Raw genomic sequence first — 20,822 nt, 5'->3', positions numbered from 1 at the left:
CGGAGGTGCGCTCGATGGTGGACGTGCTGGCGGACCACGCGGGCGAGCTCGTGCGCACCGACAGCCCCAACTTCCTCTGCTCCGTGCTGCCCTCGCACTGGCGCTGCAACAAGACGCTGCCCGTCGCGTTCAAGGTGAGTGCGGGGCCCGGGGCGGGCGGACACTGGCCCTGGGGATCCGGGCGCCTCAGCTGCAGGAGCCGGGGCTCCGGCCGGGGAAGGGAGGGGACGGGCCCGCTACCCCGCGGCGAGAGCCCAGCAGCCGGGCTCAGGGCGCTTTCGGTCTCGCTGCGCGCTCTGCCCAGGGACTTTGGCGTTCCCTCTCAGATGCACCCGGCACGGGAGGCTTTTAGGGGGGTTGTCCCCTCCACCTTCAGGGAGCCCTGCTGAAAGACGTTGATGAGGAAACGGGCGGATGGGGCTTCGCTCCTCTCCAGTCCGGATACCTCCAACACAGCCTTGCGGGCAAACGGGAAGAAGAGCCCCGGACCAGGGCGAGGACACCGGAGGTGGGGTGCGGAGGGTGGATAGGGCCTACCCTCTACTGCCAGCACCCCTCCTCCTGCACCGCTTCAGAAACACTTCCTGCTCACACCCTCAACCGCTGGCTTCTGAAATTTTACACCGGGCGACTCTAGGGCTGAGAGAGGGGCACCGAACCCTAAACGTTTGCGGCAGGAATCCCGAATGTCGGGCAGAAATGGGGGGCGCTCCCACCCCAGGCAGCCCCCAGTCCTTCAGAGGATCTTTTTCTCTTTGGTAGGGAGTAGGCGACTGTTTCATTTTCATTTTTTTAAGGGGGCAGCGAGATGAAACGAAAACGCCTTGGTTTTCCCCTAAACCTCTCACAGCTGCCGTGAGAAAGGGCAGGGCAGGAAGGGCCAGCGGCTGGGGGTGGCGTGTGCCCGAGGTGGCTGGAAACAGAGGCTTCTGGCAGCTGGGGCCGTCCTTGCTCCCATTAAGACGACTCCAAATTGGAGGAAAAAAAAAAAAGATGAGTGGCTCTTGGAGGTCTCCCGGGTGACATCTTAAAATGCCAGTGGGGAAAATCTCCCGGGGAGGGGGGGAAGGGGGAGGCCCGTGTGACTTTAATCCTCAGATCGGAGGTTTTACTGTCACTTGGAGCTTAAAAGGAATCTTTGAAATTAAAAGAAGACAGGATGTTGACAGGAAATCTGGCCTTTTTAATCAGACCCCAAACATTTTCTCCTTGAAATTTTTACCATCTGGATCCCTAGTCCCTGCACGCGGTGGCCACGTTTAAATGGCTGTGACTACATTTGCAGTGTGATTCCTTTTCAAAAGGCATCTGCCTCTGCACGCTGCTTGGGGTGAGGGGTGGGGGGGATCGCATTAGGGGGGCATCTCCACCCCCATCCTGCAATTCCCAGCAGGTGCATCCTCCTATCCAAAGCCCCTCTCTCACTTTAAAGGGGTTTTCTGTACAACCCCTCTCAAAACACCGGTTTGTTTTTCATTTTGCATTTTCCCTGCATAACGAATTCAGGCTCTGCAGAGGCCGGCACACTGGGCCCTGGCCACGTTTCAGAGCCAAATTTCATACCCCAAACGGCTCTTGCGTTAATCGAGCGTGGGGAGCAGTCCCGTTATTATGGTTGTTGATATTATTTTTACTTAGAGACTTGGTTGCTAGGAGTGTGTTGATTCCTCTTTTGCTCAGGCCCAAGGAAAGAGGGGAACTACACCCCACACCATAGTGATGGAGCTCATTCACAGCTCTCGCTCAGATTTCATTGCAAGGATAATTTCTCAGGACAGGGCTTAACGAGTTGATCTAGGATTTGGGTGTGGAAGGCGGAGATTTCAGCTTTTTGTTTTTGTTATCTAGGGGGGAAGGTGCCCGTTGTGTTTTAGCCTCTGCTCTGCCTTTGAGAAATCCTGCAGTGCGCCTGGGACCTAGGGGAGCTGCCCAGCCCCTCCCCACTTCTTCCTGGCCTTCCCTACTTTCTAAGTTGTCCCCCTGCCCCTGTGCCCTCAGGTGGTGGCACTGGGGGATGTGCCGGATGGAACGGTGGTGACAGTGATGGCTGGCAATGATGAGAATTACTCTGCGGAGCTGCGTAATGCCTCGGCAGTCATGAAGAACCAGGTGGCCAGATTCAACGACCTTCGCTTCGTGGGCCGCAGTGGGCGAGGTGAGCGGCAGGGAGTCTGCGCACCCTGACACCAGCAATGGCAAAGGTCTAGGAAGGGAGCTGAGAGCAAGCCCTTGGGGTCCCAATGGGAGCCCCGGAAACAAGTCCCCAGCCCTGGCTTTGGCTAAAACAGCGGTTTGGAGCCCCATGGGGGTGTCACAGAACCCTTTGAAGATGCGGGTCCTTCGCCAGAAAAAGACACAATTTGCTCCCAGTTTCTGGGGTTTACTAACTCTTGAAGCTGTGTGTGTCACCTGTCTTTCCCGGTGGAGTGTTCTGCGTTCATAAAAGATGCTAGGAGGAGATCATGGATTAATGAGCTGCAAAGGGGACCTCGTAGGTCTTTTTGTGGCAAGTGGGCTTAGCAGCGGCTTAGATAAATGGCTGGTGGGGGGGGGCAAGCACCCCAGCCACTCTCCCCACGGGGCTGGGATCTCCAGAGCTTCAAGCTGTGAGTGAGCTGCCTCTCCCCAGCTGTGGTCACCCCAAGCCACAGTTTCCCCAGCCCCGTGAGCCTTAAGGTGGTTTAGAAGAGACACGAATGCGGTGCAGGATGCCGAATGTTGGAAAGCACAGCCTGCAGGCTGCCATCCCCCACCCCAGAATCAAGGCCGGTGTGCCCCCTGCTCGTGATATGCCTCTGGCAGTAGGAAGGAAGGCAGGACCAGCCGCCACTGTGGCGGCCGCCCCAGGGCTCTTGAGTGGGAGGCTGCGGGGACCTGAAACCCATCATCACTTCTGGGTGGAGAAGTCCTAAAAACCCTGCCCCAGCGAAATGGAGGCTTGAGGACTCACTGGCCCTTTAAAACCAGGCTGCTGAAAAGCGGGGGAGCCTGCCCCTCCAGCTTGGTTAAGAAAGTAAGCTAGGTTCCCTCTGGTCCCAGTCTCCACAGAGGCTGAGGCGGAATTGTACTTTTCATCACCAATAAACAAGACCTTCTCAAGGTTTGAGTTTGCTCGGAGCCGCCAGCCCTGCTCAGCACCGGGCATCTGGGCACCATTTTTTCCTCTCCAGCCGTTCAGTGTATACATACAAATGTCAAACATATTTTGACTTTTCAGCATTAATTAAAACCAGGGCATTATTTGCATGTAATAACTGTTTACTTGTTACTTTTTATGAAACTGAAATAGTTTACATTCTTTCAAACATTTCCTGTTCCTGTTGGCTCCCTTCCCCACGCACAGATTTCTTTCAAACGTTGCCCTTAACTGGTTGCAGGTTGATGGATGGAAAATGTTTGCTTTTATGAATTAAGCTTTCATTGCTGCTCCTGATTAGTCTCCAAGCCCCTTTTGTCATCCCCAATCTCTCCAGCCTTTTGCATCTTAATCCCTGCTGCAGCCCTGAGTGGAGAGTCACTCGCCACCAGTGCGGGGCAGGGGGGGGGCGGGGCTTGCTGGGATGCAGCTTGACCTTGGGGCGGTGGCCAGGTGTGCAGGCCCAGGGGGCTTGAGGATTCGGGGAGGGGGGGTGCGAGGGGGAGAGGGCCAGGGAGGCCGCTGTAGCTGTGGCCCCTGGTGGAGCAGGCTGGAGGGGAGGTCCGTCCTGGGAGCCCAGCAAGGCATCAGGAACGTGGCACCTTACTCCCCATCCTGGGAGGTGAGGTCGAGAAAGAGAAGACACGATGATTCCCCAAGTGACCAAGGGCTTGGCTGGCCCACTGGCCATTCTGCCGCGTAGAGTGAGTTCTTTGTGGCATTTATGCCCACGGACCTGCACTCACCTTGCAGGGCCTTGGGGGAGAGGGGTGGGTTTGCAAAGCATCGTTGAGCTGGTGCTCTTGAAGCAGTCGAGGCTGAGGCAGCGGTTGCGACTCTGGAAGACTCAGGAGGCTGAGTTCGTACATCGTTCTCACCGCCCTTCTCCCATCGGTCTCACTGGTCCTGGGTGGGGGCAGGAAAGGGCCTGAGTGGGAGTTCCAGTACCTGGGGGCTTGACAAGATTTTCAGACCTCAGAGGCTCACGATATTGAACAGCCTGGGCTCGACAACCAGCCCACCTGGATTTCGGTCCCAGCTCTGCCGGTGACTTGCTGAGTGATGTGGGGCAAATGGCTTCACTTTTCCGTGCCTCGGTTTCCCCATCTGTATGATGGAGGAAATTATGACCCCTCTCTCCTGAGATTTTATAAGGATTAAGGAAATTGGCACCCGTGTATCACTTGGCATATATTGAGAGTCGGATACAGGTTACAGATTTTGTTACTTCAAATGCCTGTGACTGGAGGAGATCTTTGAAGTCCCTTTGAGTGGTATAGTCACTGATTCTGTGATTATGGTGCGGTTTGGGCGGGGGCGGGGGAAACCCAGAAGGTGTGAGTTGTGGAGTGGGAGAAGTGGAGGCGGCTGGCAGTGAGAAGGAGGGCGCAGGGGTCCTGTGGCCCGCAGCAGTCCCTCTGCTGTGCCCATGCTGCCCATTGGGAAATTCCCACCAAGAGGACAAATCAGTGATTGGCACAGACAGTGGGGCACTTCAGGAGTTGGGACAGGTTGGAGTTTGGGACCCAACCCAAGAAGCCAAGACCAAGAAGCCAGATGGAAACTTCTGTTTGTTTCCTTGCCTTTTATTCCCTGATGCTGTCTTAATTCCAGGAAGATGGGTTTCCACAAAGGACATAGACACATCACCACCACAGAGCCCTCATGAGAAGCCTGAAGGTGGGACCCCAGGCAAGGGAGGGAAATAAACCAAGTCATGGGTGTCTCCTGCAGCGATTAGGGCCGAGGTCCCCAGCCCACCAGATGCAGTGCCCTTCTTACAACAAATATTGTATAACGCACCCTTCCCTGTCCTACGATGAAATGTGTAGCGAATGGAACAGTTTCAAAATCGATAGAAGTCCATAGCTATAATGGAGAAAAAGGGGGAAAGTGATTTATGATAAAATACCCATCCAAATATATAAATGTCGGGCGAGACCCCACTGCGTTGCGCGGGTGCTTGTCCCTCTGGCAGAAGCCTCGGGAGCACCCCGGCAGACCACCGGCCCCGGCGTGCATGGACAGAGCCCACTGCCGCCAACGATGTGGTTTTCTGAAGTGGTGAACGATGCTCGGCAAAGTTCTGAACAAAATTTAAGGGGAAAAAACCCTGTTTTCCGTCCTGTAGAATTCAGCAGATACTAAAGTGTGCAAAAAACTTTGTGTAAAATTGAGTTAGGCTCACGGCTCAGAGAATCTTTGTAGCAGGTGTTTCACACACAGGAGGAATGACTACCTCAGTGCCCTGTGCCCTGCTGGACGTATGTGTCCTCTGCCCCCCACGTCCCTTCTGGAGGACCACATACCACAAATTCCCAGAATGTCCTCTAGGAGGCGGCCTAGGTGAAAATGAAAACAGCATGAGCTCCTGAACTGTCCTTAGCTGGTTGAAGAAATCATAGTAGGTAGAGCAAGGTTTGAGGTGAGATGTGTGGGTGCAGCTTACAGGCTTCTTGACCAATGTAGAGAAAACCCAGAGGTCCCGTGAGACGTGTCCCCCTCCTGCTGTCCATGAAGCCCCGTGATGGGGGTTTACGACACGAGAACCTGGGCTGAGGGGGATGGGGACTGGCCCAAAGCCACGCTGCCAGACCCAGTTGTACGTGTTGATTGGTCCAGGGGCCCCAGGTCCTGTGAGATTGTCTAGGGTCACTCAGGGCCCTGAGGGGCAGCTGTTTCCAGACTTAGGACTTCCCCTCCTGCAACCGGGGCCAGCCCTGGGAGTGCCTTGATTTGCAGTTCCTGGACTTCTGGCTGATGCCAAGTTTGCCTGAGGTTCCTGCACAAAATTGTCCACCGTCTCTGTCATCTCAGCTTCCTGCCCTGAGACGGGGAGCCATGGGACGATGGGTTCACCCTCAGGCAGAGAGAGAGGTGAGGGGCACTCAGGGAGACAGCTTTCCCCCACCCCTTGTTCAGGGGGCCCCCCGCCTCCCATTTTACCTGACACGTGCCCCTCCTGCACCCAGGTCCCACCCCCGCCTTTGTCCTCCCTCACTCCCTCCTCTTTTTGGGTACCAGGGAGGGGTGATGATGGGCCTGGAAAGCGGGAGGAAGCTTCAGAGGAGAGCTGATCACCTCAGGGGTAGTGTGTGGTTTGCTGCCTGGTGAGAGTGGGGGCTTCTCACTCTCCAGGAGCAGGTCCTTAGTATGGGGTTGGGGGGGGGATGGGGGCGGGCTCGAACACATTCTTCCCTTTCTGGCCCTGCCTAGATACTGTTGACCTGAATGACTCATTGCCCCTCTATGAGTCTCAGTGTTCTCATCTGTAAAATGGAAACAGTTGTCTCTCCCTTAATGCCTTTAACAAACATTTCTGAGCACCTACTATGTGCCGGAAGCTGTCCTAGGGGCTGGGGACACAGCAGTGAACAAGACAGAAGTTCTGGTGCCCAGGGAGTTTACCATCTAATAGAGGGAGACAAGCAAATAAGTAAGTAGAGGAATTGCCAGAAGTAATAAGCGCGATGGGGGAGGTTTGAGCAGGTAGGGTAGGGGCGGGAGGGTCTCTGATGCTTCACATCGAGCTTCTTAACCGTTTTTTTACCCCATGGGCCACTTGATAGTTTCAGAATAATATGTTTTAAAGAATAAAATAAAATACAAAGGATTACAATGGAAACCACTTATAATAAAACATAGTTAGCAAAACGTCTTTAAAAATTGGGATAAATGTGCTCCTTCATTAGTGTATTAAATAATAAGATGTGGCAATGGGTCTGATGACGACCATGATTTTGAAGTTGTGATGAGCATAAAAGATATTTAGAGAAATTTGCAACGTCTGTAATGTGATATGTAAATATCTGTGACGTCTGTTGGTGACAAGGTCACAGGGACTTCTGTAATACCTCTGTGGTTTGTTGCCCACGGTCATACTTGAGGGAGATGCTAAATTGCAGTGGGAGGTTAGAGACAATACAATTGTCTCTTTTTTTCCTACCCCTGTTCACAGGGCCCACTTAATCCTAAGAAGGAGCCCCGGATGCCAAGTTTAAAATGCCTGCTTTAAAGGGGCCAGTGAGGGCTTCACTGAGGACGTGACTTTTCAGTGGAGACCTGAGAGAAATTCAGTAATTGGGGCCCATCTGGCCCAGCACCCTGCAGTGTCTAGGAGGTGATGGAAGCAGCAGAGGCCCAGGGACACCCCCCCACCCCACCCAGGAAAGTGCCTGGCTGGTGGAGGAGGGAGGAGTCCAGGAGAAAAATGACCAAAGAGGGAGGGAAGGCAGATCCCAGGAAGGGGAGGTAGGCAGGGAGCCTGAGGCCACCTGTCTGACATTTCCCTAGACCTTTTGCACTTTCGTTTTCCAGAAATCATGGAAAGTGCCCCTTTGGTCTGAGAGTTTTCCTCTGACCCAGGACTCCAGGGGCAGATGCTGCGTGCATTTCCATCCCTGCCTCCAGTGGGCTGGCTCAGGAAAATTCTTCCAGAGAGGCCTCACTCCGCCCCACTTTGAGTCACACCTCAATTTAAACCACCCCCTGGTGTCTCAGAAGCCCTGGGTTTCTGTGGGGTGGCCCTGGAAGTCTAGCAGGTTTACTTTTGTTCTGGATTCTCCTGTTTCCAGGGCTCGAGTTTTCATGTGATCATTCGACCCAGCCGTGCAAAGAGAACCGCGAGCTATCCTTCCCTGCTCTGAGTTTTCATCTCCCACCTGTGAAGGGGGGTGTCAAGGCTGCCTGCCTGCCTGCCTTGGAGAGTAGCCGGGAATGCAGGGGCAGCAGAGGGGTCCACGCAGCTAGCCTACCTCCGTTGCCCACCCTGGGCCAGCCCTGGGGAACACAGGTGCACCAGGCCTTGGGCCCCTGCCCTTAGGGAGTCCCTGGATCGATAACTGGGGTGCAAAGATAGGGATGCTCAGAGGCACAGAAGGAGGAGGCCAAGCTTAGGAGGTGAGCGAAGCTCTTCCCCACCCCAGCATCCCCAGTCTCACGTAGCTTTGATGCTGGCAGAGAAGAAGGCAGGCGAGAGGGGACTCCTACTTCAGTGAAGGTGATGGGAGGATTGGGTTGTCCTTTGAAGAAAAAAAATCTTTACTTATACCAGACCCACCAGTTAAATCCCCAGTAGAATCAAAGAATTAAAGGTAGAAGGTAGAGAGAACGCTGTTTACCAAAGGTATCTGCTTGTTACATGGGGAACCCTGCCCGAATACAGCCCGAAATCAGCCACAGGAGGAAGAGCTGAAAATGCAAAACAGCTCTGTGTCAGAAGGCAGAGTGTAAAGGCCACTGAGCTGAGAAAGTGGTTGCCGCAGAAGGGTGGGGAAGTGCTAATCTCTTAAAGGCACTAAAACGCCAGTAAGGAAAGCCTGAAGGAACACGCAGCGATCATTTGTGTTGGGTTGGAACAGACCATAAGCATATACAAAGTTTCAGTGTCGCTAGGCATGGCAGAGCCCCCGATGAAGTCGGAGCGCGTCGATCTTCCGCTGTGATGGGGGGTGCTGCTGACGCCTGGCGCTGACGGCCGCGCTGAGTGGGGGCCTTGAAGCGGCCACAGTCACGGTGACTCTCACTCGAGAGATCAATGCCCCTGAATTCGTCCCAGCCCTCTGATGCGATGAAATCACTCACCACTTCTTGGAACCTATTCTAAGGAAATAAGCTGAGATGGAGACAAAGATTTTTATAAACAAAAGGTCATTTTCGCTTTATTTTAAATGGTAAAAAAAAAAATTATTATTTTAAAAGTTTTTCCTCTCTTAGGAATTTTGAATGGAGACTTTGGAGCCAAATGTCTATCTAAAAATAGAACAGAGTTCTGGAAATAACAGTAGCGTCTACAAATGAAGTGTCGGCAGCTCCCCAATCAGCCCTCTCCCAGCCCCCCCCNAAATAACAGTAGCGTCTACAAATGAAGTGTCGGCCCCCCCCCAGGCCGCAGGGGAGGGAAGCAGATAAAGAAAAGGCAAGGCTTCTGTGGGTTGAAGTATTTTGCAGCCATTAAAAAAGAAGGTTGTGAAGGATTTTTAATGACATCGGAAAGTGCTTATGATGTGAGGTTAAATGAAGAAAAACAACTGGGGTATGAAGATGCATATTTTGGAATCCTTGCCACTCCGTAAACACACACACCCACCCAAACGGGATTAGAGCAGAAAACACCCAAATGTTAGCAGTGTGTATCTCTGGCTAGTGGAACTGTGGGTGATTTTTCTGTGTTCCCCAAATACTTATAAAGGTCATAATTACTTTCAGGAAAAAACAGTATTTATTTAAAGATTTTATTTATTTATTTATTTGAGAGAGAGAGAGAGGGCATGAGCACGAGTCGGGGGAGAGGCAGAGGGAGAGGGAGAAGCTGAGCAGGGAGCCTAACCCAGGACCCCAGGATCATGATCTGAGCCGAAGGCAGATGTTTAACTGACTGAGCCACCCAGGTGCCCCCCAAATATGTATTTTTATACATATTTTTATAAATATACTTGGGGTGCTCTCCACCTCAAAATTGTGAGGGTCTCTGGGTACAAGGAATGGCACAAAGGCCAGGAAGCAGGGAGGAAATAGCAGGGTGCCCAGAGCATGGGGTGGGGGAAGATGATAAAGTTGGTGCCAGACCTCCTGAGGCCTTGAATGCCAAGGCCAGCAGCTCGACCTTCACCCAGAGCCCCGTCTTCTGTCCAGGTTCAAAGGAGAGAGATCTGCCCCTTCTGGAAGGGAGAACAGGGTGTTGTTAATAGCTCCAGGTGCCAACCATCTGCCTTTATTCTCTACTCCCCCCAGGGAAGAGTTTCACACTGACCATCACCGTGTTCACCAACCCCACCCAAGTGGCCACCTACCACCGAGCCATCAAGGTGACCGTGGATGGACCCCGGGAACCCAGACGTAAGTGCCAGAGTCACTGAGCCCCCTGGGTGGGGGAGAAGAGCCCAGCATGGGCGGTGGGGGGGTGCGCAGCAGCCAAGGTCAGACCGATGGCCCTGGGTCCGTGGAACACTCCTGTGGGGGATCGCAGTCCTGGGCTCTACATCCCAACACACACTGTGTGCCTGCCAGCAGCCCCTAAACCCTCTGGAGGCCAGCAAGGATGCTGGGAATGGAGAAAGGCAGAATTAGCTTGACCCCTTCCCTGTGGGATGTCTGCCCACAGAAGGGGGTGTGGACTGGCAGCTAAGGGAGTATGGACTTGCAGTTTGCATCTGTTAAGGAAACGAATGGGATGGAAAAGGCTTCAGATAGGGTTTTTGGGAGGGGAGGGGGGTCAGGCCAGGTTTGCTCTACTCCACCCCAGCTTCCTCTGCCAGTGGCTGAGGGAGGGAGCCATCAAAAACAGGAGCTAGTCTGGCTGTGAGGCCAGATCCCCTCCTTGGAAACTTTCTTTGGATCTCAGTATGTGACTTAAGTCACACAGAGCCCAGGCACTCTGACCCCAAAACCCACACTCGGGAATGCAAATTTGCTTCTGCAAATATTTCTTGAGCACCTGCTATGTGCAGGGAGTCCTGATGTGTGCATTTTAGCATCAGAGACAGTTGTTTTTAATTGCTTCTGCCTCCTGAAGGACTTGGAGTTTGCAGATTTAGATTAGGGAAATTGGAGGGAGGGGCAGCTGCCACAGAGTGGGCCAGAGGCTTGCATTCACTGAATGAATGAATGAATGAATGAATGGGGGAAAAAAAGCAAGCAAGCAAGAAACCGAGAACCAGCTGGCCATCTCTGGACTGGCTGCTTTCTGGCCAGAGTCCTGACCAGAGTGCTTGCAGGGACCACCCCCAGATCTGTGACATGCTCAGTGCAGGGACTGAAAGCTGCCCTGTCTTTCTGTTTGTGATAGTGGCCCTTTGCAGTTTAAAAAACCCTCTCACATTTATTATCTCATGGGATCCTTGTGACAGCAGAGCCAAAGGGTCACCCCAGTTCCAGTGAGGAGAGAATCCAGGCCAACGGACGTTGAGAACCGGCCAGGGCCTCCCATGGTCTGCTGAGAGGTGCCCTGTCTTCCCAGAAACAGTCTTGGATTTCCATTCTAAGCTGGGTGGACTTGGGACAGGAAGACAGAATGGGGACCTGAGCCCAGGAGGCTCAGAACAAGGGTGTGGCTATGGCAGGGTGTTGTCAGTGAGGGCCACCCAGGCCTGGCCGTGGTGGGCTGGCCCCTTCCTTCTTGGGAATCAGGCTGGCCTGGCTCCCCACCTATCCAATTCCTGGGCCCACTCCAGTGTCTGGCCACTTGGGAAGGGCTTAATGCTGGGCCTGGTGGCCCTGGACGACTCTCCCTGTAGGCTTTCAGGGCCACCTCCTCCAGCCTCCCTGAGCTCCCACATCTGGCCAGGAGACTCACAGGTGCGGATCTTCTCTGGCCAAATGCCTGTTGGGACTGGGCTTGGATGGGCCATGCCCCTGGCCTTGAGCTTTATTTATAGCCTTGGACAAGTCGTGTCTTCTTTTTGGCCTCAGTTTTATCATCTGTGAACTGTGTCAGTGATCCCAAGAGTCTCAGGTGGTGATGGTTGGGAAGCCCTTGTGAGCCATGGGCCACCATGATGCAGAGCACAGATTCTGAGCCAGCCAGTTGAGGGATCTTGGGCAAGTTGCTGGCCTCTCTGGGCCTCAGCCCTTCCTCCCGGAAGTGGGGTGATACCACCCACGCTGCAGGCCTAGAGATCAGTGACGGCATGTGGCTAGCATCTGGCTGTGGCAGAGGGAAGGTCCTGGTGAGTCACTGGATCCATGGTGTCCTGTGATCCCCAGTACCTGGCCACTGCCATGTGTTTCCACCACCACCCGTAGTGGGAGGTGGCCCTCTCTTGGTCAGCCGCAGGGTGGCTGCTGAGAAACCCAAGCCATGGCCATAGAGGTATAAAGGAGGTGACATGCCACTCTATCGCCAGGGGCAGAATCGGGATGGACAGGAGCCACGGTTGGGCTCAGTGTGATGGTGCAGCACTGAGAAGCCACTCCGCAAAGCACTCAGGCCGCAGAGGCATGCGACCAGGGGGGCCTGGAGCTTGCTAGGAATGTTCTCTGGGGAACCCAGCAATGCCTGGTAGCCCTCGGGACCCTCCATGTCCAGCCCTGCTTGGCCCAGAGCTGCCCCCCCTCCCCCTTGAGGCCCCGGATGAAGATGGAGGCTCATCCCTGCCTTTGGGAGCCCCCACTTCAAATCCCCTGCCTGCTCTTCTCTCCCGGGGTCCCCCAAAGCTGAGACAGCCCTTCTGGGGGGTGAGATGATAGGGGAAGGGGTGACACGGGACAAGGCAGCAGAGGCCAGAGGGAGACGAGGCAGCATGAGGAAGGAAAGGAAGCTGGGCCGGGAGATAGGCTGGAGACGGAGGCTAGGCTGGCTCTGTGACCTGAGGCGGATGGCACCCCTCTCTGGGCCTTGGCATGGGCCAGACCCATGGGTTTAAAGAGACTTGTTCAAACAAAACCTTAGCAGAAGCTGACTTCTAGAATAGAGCAGCTGTGGGAGGGGGCAGTTCTCCAGGCCGCCTGTCCTTAGGAAGTGCCTGCCTGCTTCTGCCCCTGCCCACCCAGGCCCGCGGGTCAGGTCTCACTAGCACCCTGGCTTCTAACCCCAACCTGGCCTTCAGTCTGTGACCGTGGACAAATCCTCTTCCTTTCTGGGCCTCTGTTTCCCCACCTATACAGGGAAGAGGCCAGTTCAACGCTGCTGGTGGCCATGAGCTCCCCATGTGCCAGACCTTGTGCAAAGTCCCCACTAACGGGTCCTTAGCCACCCCAGGGGGGGACAGGCCGGGAGGCAGAGCCACTTGCCTGAGAGTGAGCTTCAGAGTCCCCCACGGGCTCCAGTCTGGGACTCAGGGAAGTGAGGGCCACTTGGAAGGACCTTCCCACCTCACCGTCCTCATCCGTAAAATGGGGGTGATGTTAGCTATGAACATCTGCTCTGGGGAGATGTCCTGAATGTTAAAGGAGCTCGCAGCTGCCCACCCTGCAGGAAGTACCCAAACCCTCATGGATTATCACAGGATTTCCTTTCTGGGCTTTTCTCTGGCTTGGTGACTCCCAACCCCATGTGAGGGCGGAGGCTTCTGCAGGGTGGAATGCGAGCAGGGGCTGGACCTGGGAGCCAAGGAGCGGGAGTCTACAGATCCCTGAGGCCCAGCTGTGGGCTCTGCGGCTGGGTCGTTCCCCTCTGGTGCCCGGCAGAGCATGCCCGACCTGCAGCCAGGTGGCTGGCTGGGTTTGAAGGCTGGCTTGGTGGCTTCCTGCCTGTGTGGCCTTGGTTTCTGAGGTTCTCAGTGCTGGTGTCCCTCAGAGTCACCAGGGGCTGGTTCAAAAAGCAGGTGGCTGAGCAGGATCCAGGATTCAGGCAGGAGGCAGTCCGGTGCCCAGCAGTTCTGGCCTGGACCGTGGTTTAAGAACCACCCACCCCATCTTCCAGGCTTAGCAGGTGCTCGGACCTGAAAGGGTAGGACCCAAGTTCTTATCCTGCCTGAGGCAGAGGTGGGCGGATCAGGCATCTTGCCTGTGGGTCCTTTCTTCCCAAAAATGTACATGGAATGATTTTAACAAATATTTTCCTGGGCACTTTTCATGTGTCTGGCACTGTTCTAGAAGCTGGGGAATACCACAGTGAACCCAGTAGGCAGGCTCCGTCCCTCTTGGGTCTTACATACTAGAGGTGGGGAAAGATGGTAAACAGTCCTGTAGTCACCATGGCCCACAGGGCCCCACCTGCTCTGTGCTCATTACCCCCTGCCTTCACCCCTGACATCCTCCTCCTCACTCACCCCACTCTGGCCACCCCAGCTTCCTGGATGGTCTTCCAACTGGGCAGCCACATCCCTGCCTCAGGGCCTTTGCATTGCTATTCTCTCTCCCTAGAACACTCCTCCCCAGACACCACCTGATGCATGGTCCCACCCTGAATGAAGGCTGTACTCTTAACTTCTCAGCGAGCCCTCTCCGGACATGTTTCAAATCACCCCCACCCTCACCCCCACCTATACTTACCAGCCTTGATTTTACCTAGAGCCCTGATTACCTTCCAAGATGCTACAGAGTTCACTCATTTATTTCATGTATTTCTCCTCTTCCCTTACCAGCGTATATTCTCCCCGGGGCAGAGATTCTTCCCTCTGCTTTGCCAGGCACTAGCCTAGACCCCGAAATACAGACATGAGCGCTTAGGAGGTACTCAATAAATAAATGAAGTAACAAATGATTAGCCGACTTAATTTCAGGTAGTAAGAAGTCTCAGGAAAAAGGCAGAGCTGGGAGGAGGTTCGGAGAGAGCAGGGATGGGACATGGGCAGGAAGTGGATCCAGGGCAGGCCTCTTGAAGAGGTGACATTTGACCAGAGAGTCTGAAGGAAGGAAGCATAGAGCCAGTGGTTGCTGGGGGCCCCAGACAGCATGGGCAGGAGAAATGACCCTAAGCCTGTCTCTGGGCCTTTGAGGGTCCTAAAGTTGCCACAGTTTTGTTCTCAGCTCCAGGTGTGGGGAGGCAGAGGGGTGTCTGGGTTGCGGAGAGGCAACGGCTGCTGGCCCCCTGCTCCCAGGATCCCCTAGATTCCCAGGGGAGTGCACCCAGCAGGAGGGAAGGGGTTAACAGACCTCCTGGCTTCCCCTAATCAACCCCAGGCCACTGGAAGCCCCACTTGCAGCCCTGGGAGGGAGCCGCTTGCCTCCCTGCCCGCTGGCCCCCCGCCAGCCCATTTCCCTGCCCAGCCACCAACCGGCTTTCATCTGCTCACAGGGGGCCGATTCAAGGCAGACCACCCGGGGCCCAGCACCCGCCTGCGATTCCGCGCGCGGTTGTTAAGAGTCGGGTGTAAATCTCCTGACAGGCCACAGAGCGGGCCTTGGGCCCGGGTGCCCCACCCCGCGGCTGGGCAGACAGTGGCTGCTGTGTCTGGGTTGTGACCGCACCAGGGCCGGGCCAGGCAGCCGAGGAGGCAGCCGAGTGGCTTCAGATGGGTAAAGGCCCCATCACTGGGGCCTGCATTGTTCCTGGCTGCTGATGCTGTTCCTGAGCCCTGTCTGGCTCTGCTTCTCCCGTTCCCTGCCCCCTTTGCCTCCTGTCCCTCTCCCACCCACCTGAGGCAGAACACTGAGCTGGCCTCTTGCCAGTGGAGCCTCACCACCCGTCACTCTCTTGGCTTCCCAAGACCTGAGCTCCCAAGCTTCATGCAACCTGCTGACCATTCCAGGTTTGACCTTGACCTCGTGCCTCCACTTTCCCATCTGTAAAATGGGAGCAAGGGGAGCAGCCTCTCAGAAGGTTATGGCCCTTGTAGATGACATGCACAGCCCACCTAGCACCGTGCTTGGCCCATCGTAGATACCTGCAAAAGTGCCTGCCACTCTCATTACGGGGGCTGGACTTGGGCCAGCGTGAAAGCAGGGGGGTGGCTCTGGTGGTTCCCCAGAAGCACCAGGTACCTGGTAGGTGCGGGGACCCCATGGAAAGATGCCCTGGGACTGGTGGTAAGGGAGCCCTTAACCCAAAATCTGGTCCTTATCGTCTGCCTCCAGCACTACGTGACCCTGGGTGAATCACCCAGTCTGGCAGGGCGCCAGCATTCAATCCCCTTCTGATCCTCATACATCTGCGAGGCTGGGCACCCCCACTATGTAGACACATTAAGGAAGAGCTGTGAGCCCAGAACGCCTTCGCTGAGGGCCGAGGCCAGACTGCCTGTCTAACTCCCGCAGCATGCCCACACCCCTGGGGGTTAGCTTGTGCTCTCCATTTTACAGATGAGACAGCTGAAGCCCTGAGGGATGACGTGACCTGCCCCCGATCACCAGTGAGTGAGAGCTGTCTCCTACGGGCCTGGGCCCCTGGGACCCGCCCTTCCACAAGTGAGGGTCACAGCACTAGGGAGGCAGGGTTGCAAGAGCTGTCAGTGATTTGAGCCCAGCTACTGGAGGCTGACAGGTAGCCCAGGCCAGGTGTGCTGGGCCAGGGTGGGGCCTTACCCAGGTGGTCCCCATCCTCCCTGCAGAGTGCTTTACTTTTAAACACTTGGGGTCTGTCCTGCAACTCATCCTCACCTTGGGGGCTAGACAGTATGAAAACCACATTGTAGGTGTGGCCGCTGGGGCCCAGAGGAGGACAGGGACTTAGTGGGTGAGAGCAAAGTGTGGTTAGAGCGTTGGACCCTCAGCCCTGAGCCTCAGAGCAGGGCAGGGCTCCTGGTGGAGTCCACTGAGACCCTCTCCTCTTCTCCCCAGGCCCACCCTCCTGGGCCTGCCGGAGCCCATCTGGGCCCTCGGCCTGCGCTGGGCCCTAACACCCATTGTCTAGAGCCCCTGATGATCAAAACCCAGGCCCCTTTATGGCCTCCAGGAAGAGAAGATGGCCTCAAGCCTCTGTGTGACCTCAGGCCTGTCACCCTCAACCAGCCTGTTTGCTCACCTGTAGAATAGTGAAAGCAGGCAGGACATGTCAACAACTTAGACGCCGGAGTGGAGGAAGCCTTCAGCGAGTCCTGGCTGCTGTTTTTATTTCCGGTCGAGCTTGCTACTGCTCAGAGCCTACAGAGGTGCCACAGGGGCTTGGTGCGGGGACAAGGGGTCTGCCTGCAGGGGAGCAGCTCTTGGGGTGAGCCCCGAAGGACAGGGAAGCACTGCTGGCAGGGGCTGCGCCCACGCTGAGGCTCTGAAGTGTGAGAGGCTGAGAATACTCGAGAAACACAGGAACCGCAGCACAAGAGGAGGCGGGTGGTCGAGAAGAGCTGTGCAGTGGGGGCAGCCCTGCCCTCTCTCCTTCTGGAGGCCCTCATATGGCCAGCGGCTGAGCTCTGTAACCTTCAGCCAGACAGACTGTCAAAGCTAGAGGGGCCTCTGTGAGCATGCTGTGCAGAGGGGAAACTGAGGCGCGGTGTGACAGGGCCGGGCCCCAGGTGACCAAGTGAGCGAGGCCAGAGCTGCCCACCCGGCTCCCACTGTGGGTGGCCAAATGAAAGAGGTCTATTCTGTAGGCCCATCTTTCCTCAGGCAAAGGAAGTTCCGTTCTGCTCCAAATGTGACGGCCCTGTGGCTCAGAGACTCTCTGGCGCCCTGGCCATGTGGAGCCACCTCGGCTTCCCGGCCGCTCCCTGGCAGGGGCTCCCGAGTTCCCCGGCGGCAGGGAAGCGACTCCCAGAGCACTGTCAGAACGGCCCTGCTCCAGGAAGCGTGCCCTTGGCGACGGCGGAGAGCTTATGGCGGAGGGCATGCTCTCAGGCCCGAGGACCTGATCCCTAGCCCAGACCAACCGCTTCGAGTAGCTCCCATCCAGAAGCCTCAGCAGCCTCAGCAGCCCCACCGCTCCAGTGGGAGCACAAAGGAGAACGTCAGCAGAGGGAGCACGCACCGCACTTGGCCTCAGGGGGTCGTCCGGGCTTTGTGTCCCAGACTCACCACCGCGGCCTCGGTGTGCTGGTCTCTGATGCGGGCATGAGAAGCCTGCCTCCCTTGGCCTGTGAGCGGGGGCGGGGGGGGGCGGTCAAAGTGAGCCGTGTGGATGGAGCACATTAGTAGACCTTGTTTGGCCGTGAGGGGGACCCTGCAGCTTGGGGTGGGGGGGGAGGGAGCAGGACTCGAGGGAGGCCACCAGGCTGCATGGGCGTTAGGCCCGTCCTCGAACCCAGGCTGGCTGTGAACCCTGCCCTCCTTCCACTGGGCCGCAGGAGTGACTGTAAACACTTCGTGCGCAGTGTGACTCAGAGACAGGACTCCGTTCCACAGTGACGACAATGACAAGGCCTGAGGTTTTGCACCAGTTTTTGTGAAGCCCCATTGGCTCCCGTCGAGCCTGTGGTTGCCTGAGACACCCAGAATCTTTGCACCCAAGCTGCTCCCAGGTCAGCCTGCAGTCCCCACGTCTACCCGGCCAACTTCCTGCCTGTTGAGATTGTTCTCAGTTCGTTGGTCCTCCTGCTTGTCCACATCACCCTGCCATTTTCAGTGGCCGCAACTGCCGTGTCAACAACTTGTCTTCCAAGGTCCCGCAGGGCTGAGCCCTGCGACACTTCCCTAGAGACCACCGCCTGAGGGGTATTGTTAAGCAGTCCTCAGTTGGCTAAGGTTACCAAACCCACCAGAAAATGAAATCTTGAACTTTGAGGTTGCAAACTGGCAGCCCGTGAGCAGGACATCCTCCAGGTTGGTTTGGGGTTTTTTGGTGGTTTTTTTTTCCCAGTATTGGAATTAATTGCCAACATATAAAGAGTTCGCATCAAAGCAGGTTTCTTCTGGTAAACTGGAAGCTCTGGCCACACTGGACCCACCCCCATCAGGGCACTGGTCAGCTGGACCACATGGCACCTGCCACAGCCTTCCCAGTCCACCCCACTCCCCACCCATCCTACGTGCCTCAGTTACGTGACTTGCCTGGCCCCCGCAGGCGTCAGAGTCTGCAGCCCCAGCTCCAGCTAATGTCACCCCCAGCCTCCATTTGCCCCCTTACTGACAGCCCTGGGAGACAGCACAGGGGCCGAAGGGTCTCATCCCAGCTGACAGTGGCCCTTGGGCTCTAGGCCTGGGGCGTCCTCCGAGGAGAAAGTGGGTGCCCTGCTTCTTGATGACTTGCTGAGCCCGCTCTGGCTCCCAGGACTACCTGTTCACCTCTAAGAGCCTGCGGATGCCCATTTGAGGGAGGAATGTGCAGGGAGCCTAGGCGTCTCTGGTGCGAAAATCCATTGCATCCCCATTTTGAAAACCAGAAACCAAATGCATTCTGAGGCCTCCAACTCTGCTTCCTCATTCCCAAGGGCGGTCACTAGTTATTTCATGTTTTTCTAGGCCCCCAGCCTGTTTCCAGGCCTCAGGAAGGTCAATGAGGGGTTCTATTTTACCTCCCACCTACTTCTCGTTTCTTCTCTCCTTGTCAATCTAAAAAACTCGGCATGTCACTGCAGACCTGAGGACTCAGGCAAGCTTTCCCTCTCCCTTAGCCGCTCCCCATGCTTCTCCAAAGGATCCCAGATGCAGGACATCCTTCTCTTTTCCTTGCTGTGTGATGGAGGGCAAGCCTCTTCACCTCTCTGAGCTGCAATTCTCTTTGTAAAAAGAGAACCTGGCCACCCTGCCTGCCTGGCTTCCTGCCTCAGGGTCAGGGTTGGAATCAGGATCCGGGTCAAGGTCAGGTGGAGAGGAATGGGCCAGCCTCAGGAGTTAGGCTAATGGCTGATATCTGACTGATGAGCCCGTTCTAATGTCTGCGCTGGAGAAATCCCCAGACACAAGGAGGTGTGAAGAGGGCCGTTCCTGGGAGTACCACTTGTGAATAGTGGAGGAAATGTGAAAACAACCTAACCGTCCAGCACGATGGGCCCTGTGGGCTGAGTGAGCTGCGGCCTCCAGGGCTGTGAAAGGCAGGACGAGGGACATCTGCTGGCTGGTGTTCGGCCTCCTCCTCCTTGCTGAGCCCTCATTGTGTCCCAGGGAGGGCTCCCAAGGTGTAGCGGGAGCTCTGTTGTTTCCATGGGCCTGGGTTACTCCCCCCATTTTACAGATCAGGAAACTGAGGTGGGACTCTGGATGGGCTACTGGAAAAGCGAGCTAGAGAATGACAAAGCAGACTGAGACCGTTCAAGAGGTTCTGTGAGAGACTTGCTCCATGTTTTCCATGTGTGTGACACCAGAAAAGGGCTGGAAAGAAAGACCACCAAACTGATCACGTGGGGGCTTCTGAGGCGGGGTTTAGGGTGGGTCAAAGGAGCCATTAGCCTGACCTGTAATTCTGTAATGCTTTTCTTTCTGTAGAGGTTCATGTGTTGCTTGTGAAATGTAAAATAAATAATTGGGAAAGGGGGGGTCCCCGCAAGCTTGACATCATTCACAAAGCCATGAGGGTGGCCTCAGCTAGCTGCACAGAGGCAAGGGCGTGACCACCCGACTCTGCCCACACCCCCGGGGGCCTAGGAGACGAAGTTGGGGCCCTTCTTGCGTGGGCCCTGGCAGAGAAGTCATGGGCAATACCAGCAGTTTCTCCAGCTGTGATGCCCCAAGCCAGGGGCACTGGTCCCCTGTCCCCAGCTTCCAGTCGGGGGCGGGAGCTCAGCCCCTCCCAGAGGTGCCCTATGCCTCTTCGCATCCTAGCAGATTTTCCCTTCTGTCTGAGGCCGGGAGAGGAGAAGCGCATGCCGGGGGTCCCAGGGGGCTCAGGGCTGGAGCAGCCAGTTGTCCCACTGCAGGACCACCTCCCATTATTCTTGTAGTTGTGGTGGGGGGGGTCTGGGACACTGGGGGGCAGAGGGTGGCAAGCACTCTCCCTAGTCCCATAGGAGCCCCCTTGAGCCAATTTCACAGGCCTGCTGCCTCAGTTTCCCTGTCTGCACAGTGGGTTGTAGAGGTTTAGGTAGAAGCAGGTGTGTTCCTACTCAGGCAGGCAGGGGTGAGACCCACCATCATGGCACCCCAAAGGCAGCACGGCATGGCCGTTTTCTGTCCAGAAAGCCTTTGGGGGAACCTCAGCAAAGAGGTTGGGAGTCATCTGAGGATTGTCCCTACAGAGGTCTCAGGTTGGACCTCAGGGAGAACCTCCCAGCCGAGTGAGGCATTTCTGTCCCTCTGAGACTCTCGGGAACCAGCCACTGACAGGCTCCACATGCTCTGCAGGGCACCGGCAGAAGCTGGAGGACCAGACGAAGCCCTTCCCCGACCGCTTCGGGGACCTGGAACGGCTGCGCATGCGGGTGACACCGAGCACGCCCAGCCCCCGCGGCTCGATCAGCACCACCAGCCACTATAGCAGCCAGGCCCAGACCCCCATCCA

The 20,822-nt window shown here is 56.0% G+C and overlaps 1 protein-coding gene across 1 annotated transcript in view; it reads left to right on the top strand.

Moving 5' to 3' along the window:
• The first annotated feature begins 6 nt into the window (after window positions 1-6).
• Window positions 7-20,822, top strand: part of RUNX3 (RUNX family transcription factor 3) — a 28,856-nt gene continuing 8,040 nt past the window's right edge. The window contains exons 1-4 of the mRNA XM_034646834.1: window positions 7-134; window positions 1,999-2,155; window positions 9,869-9,973; window positions 20,666-20,822. Coding sequence (XP_034502725.1) covers window positions 15-134; window positions 1,999-2,155; window positions 9,869-9,973; window positions 20,666-20,822 — 539 coding nt within the window. The 5' untranslated portion in view covers window positions 7-14. The remainder of the gene's footprint in view (window positions 135-1,998; window positions 2,156-9,868; window positions 9,974-20,665) is intronic.

The sequence above is a fragment of the Ailuropoda melanoleuca genome, chromosome 2 (assembly GCF_002007445.2).
Source record: "Ailuropoda melanoleuca isolate Jingjing chromosome 2, ASM200744v2, whole genome shotgun sequence".
Taxonomy (NCBI): domain Eukaryota; kingdom Metazoa; phylum Chordata; class Mammalia; order Carnivora; family Ursidae; genus Ailuropoda; species Ailuropoda melanoleuca.
This window is presented reverse-complemented; position numbering and strand designations above follow the sequence as displayed.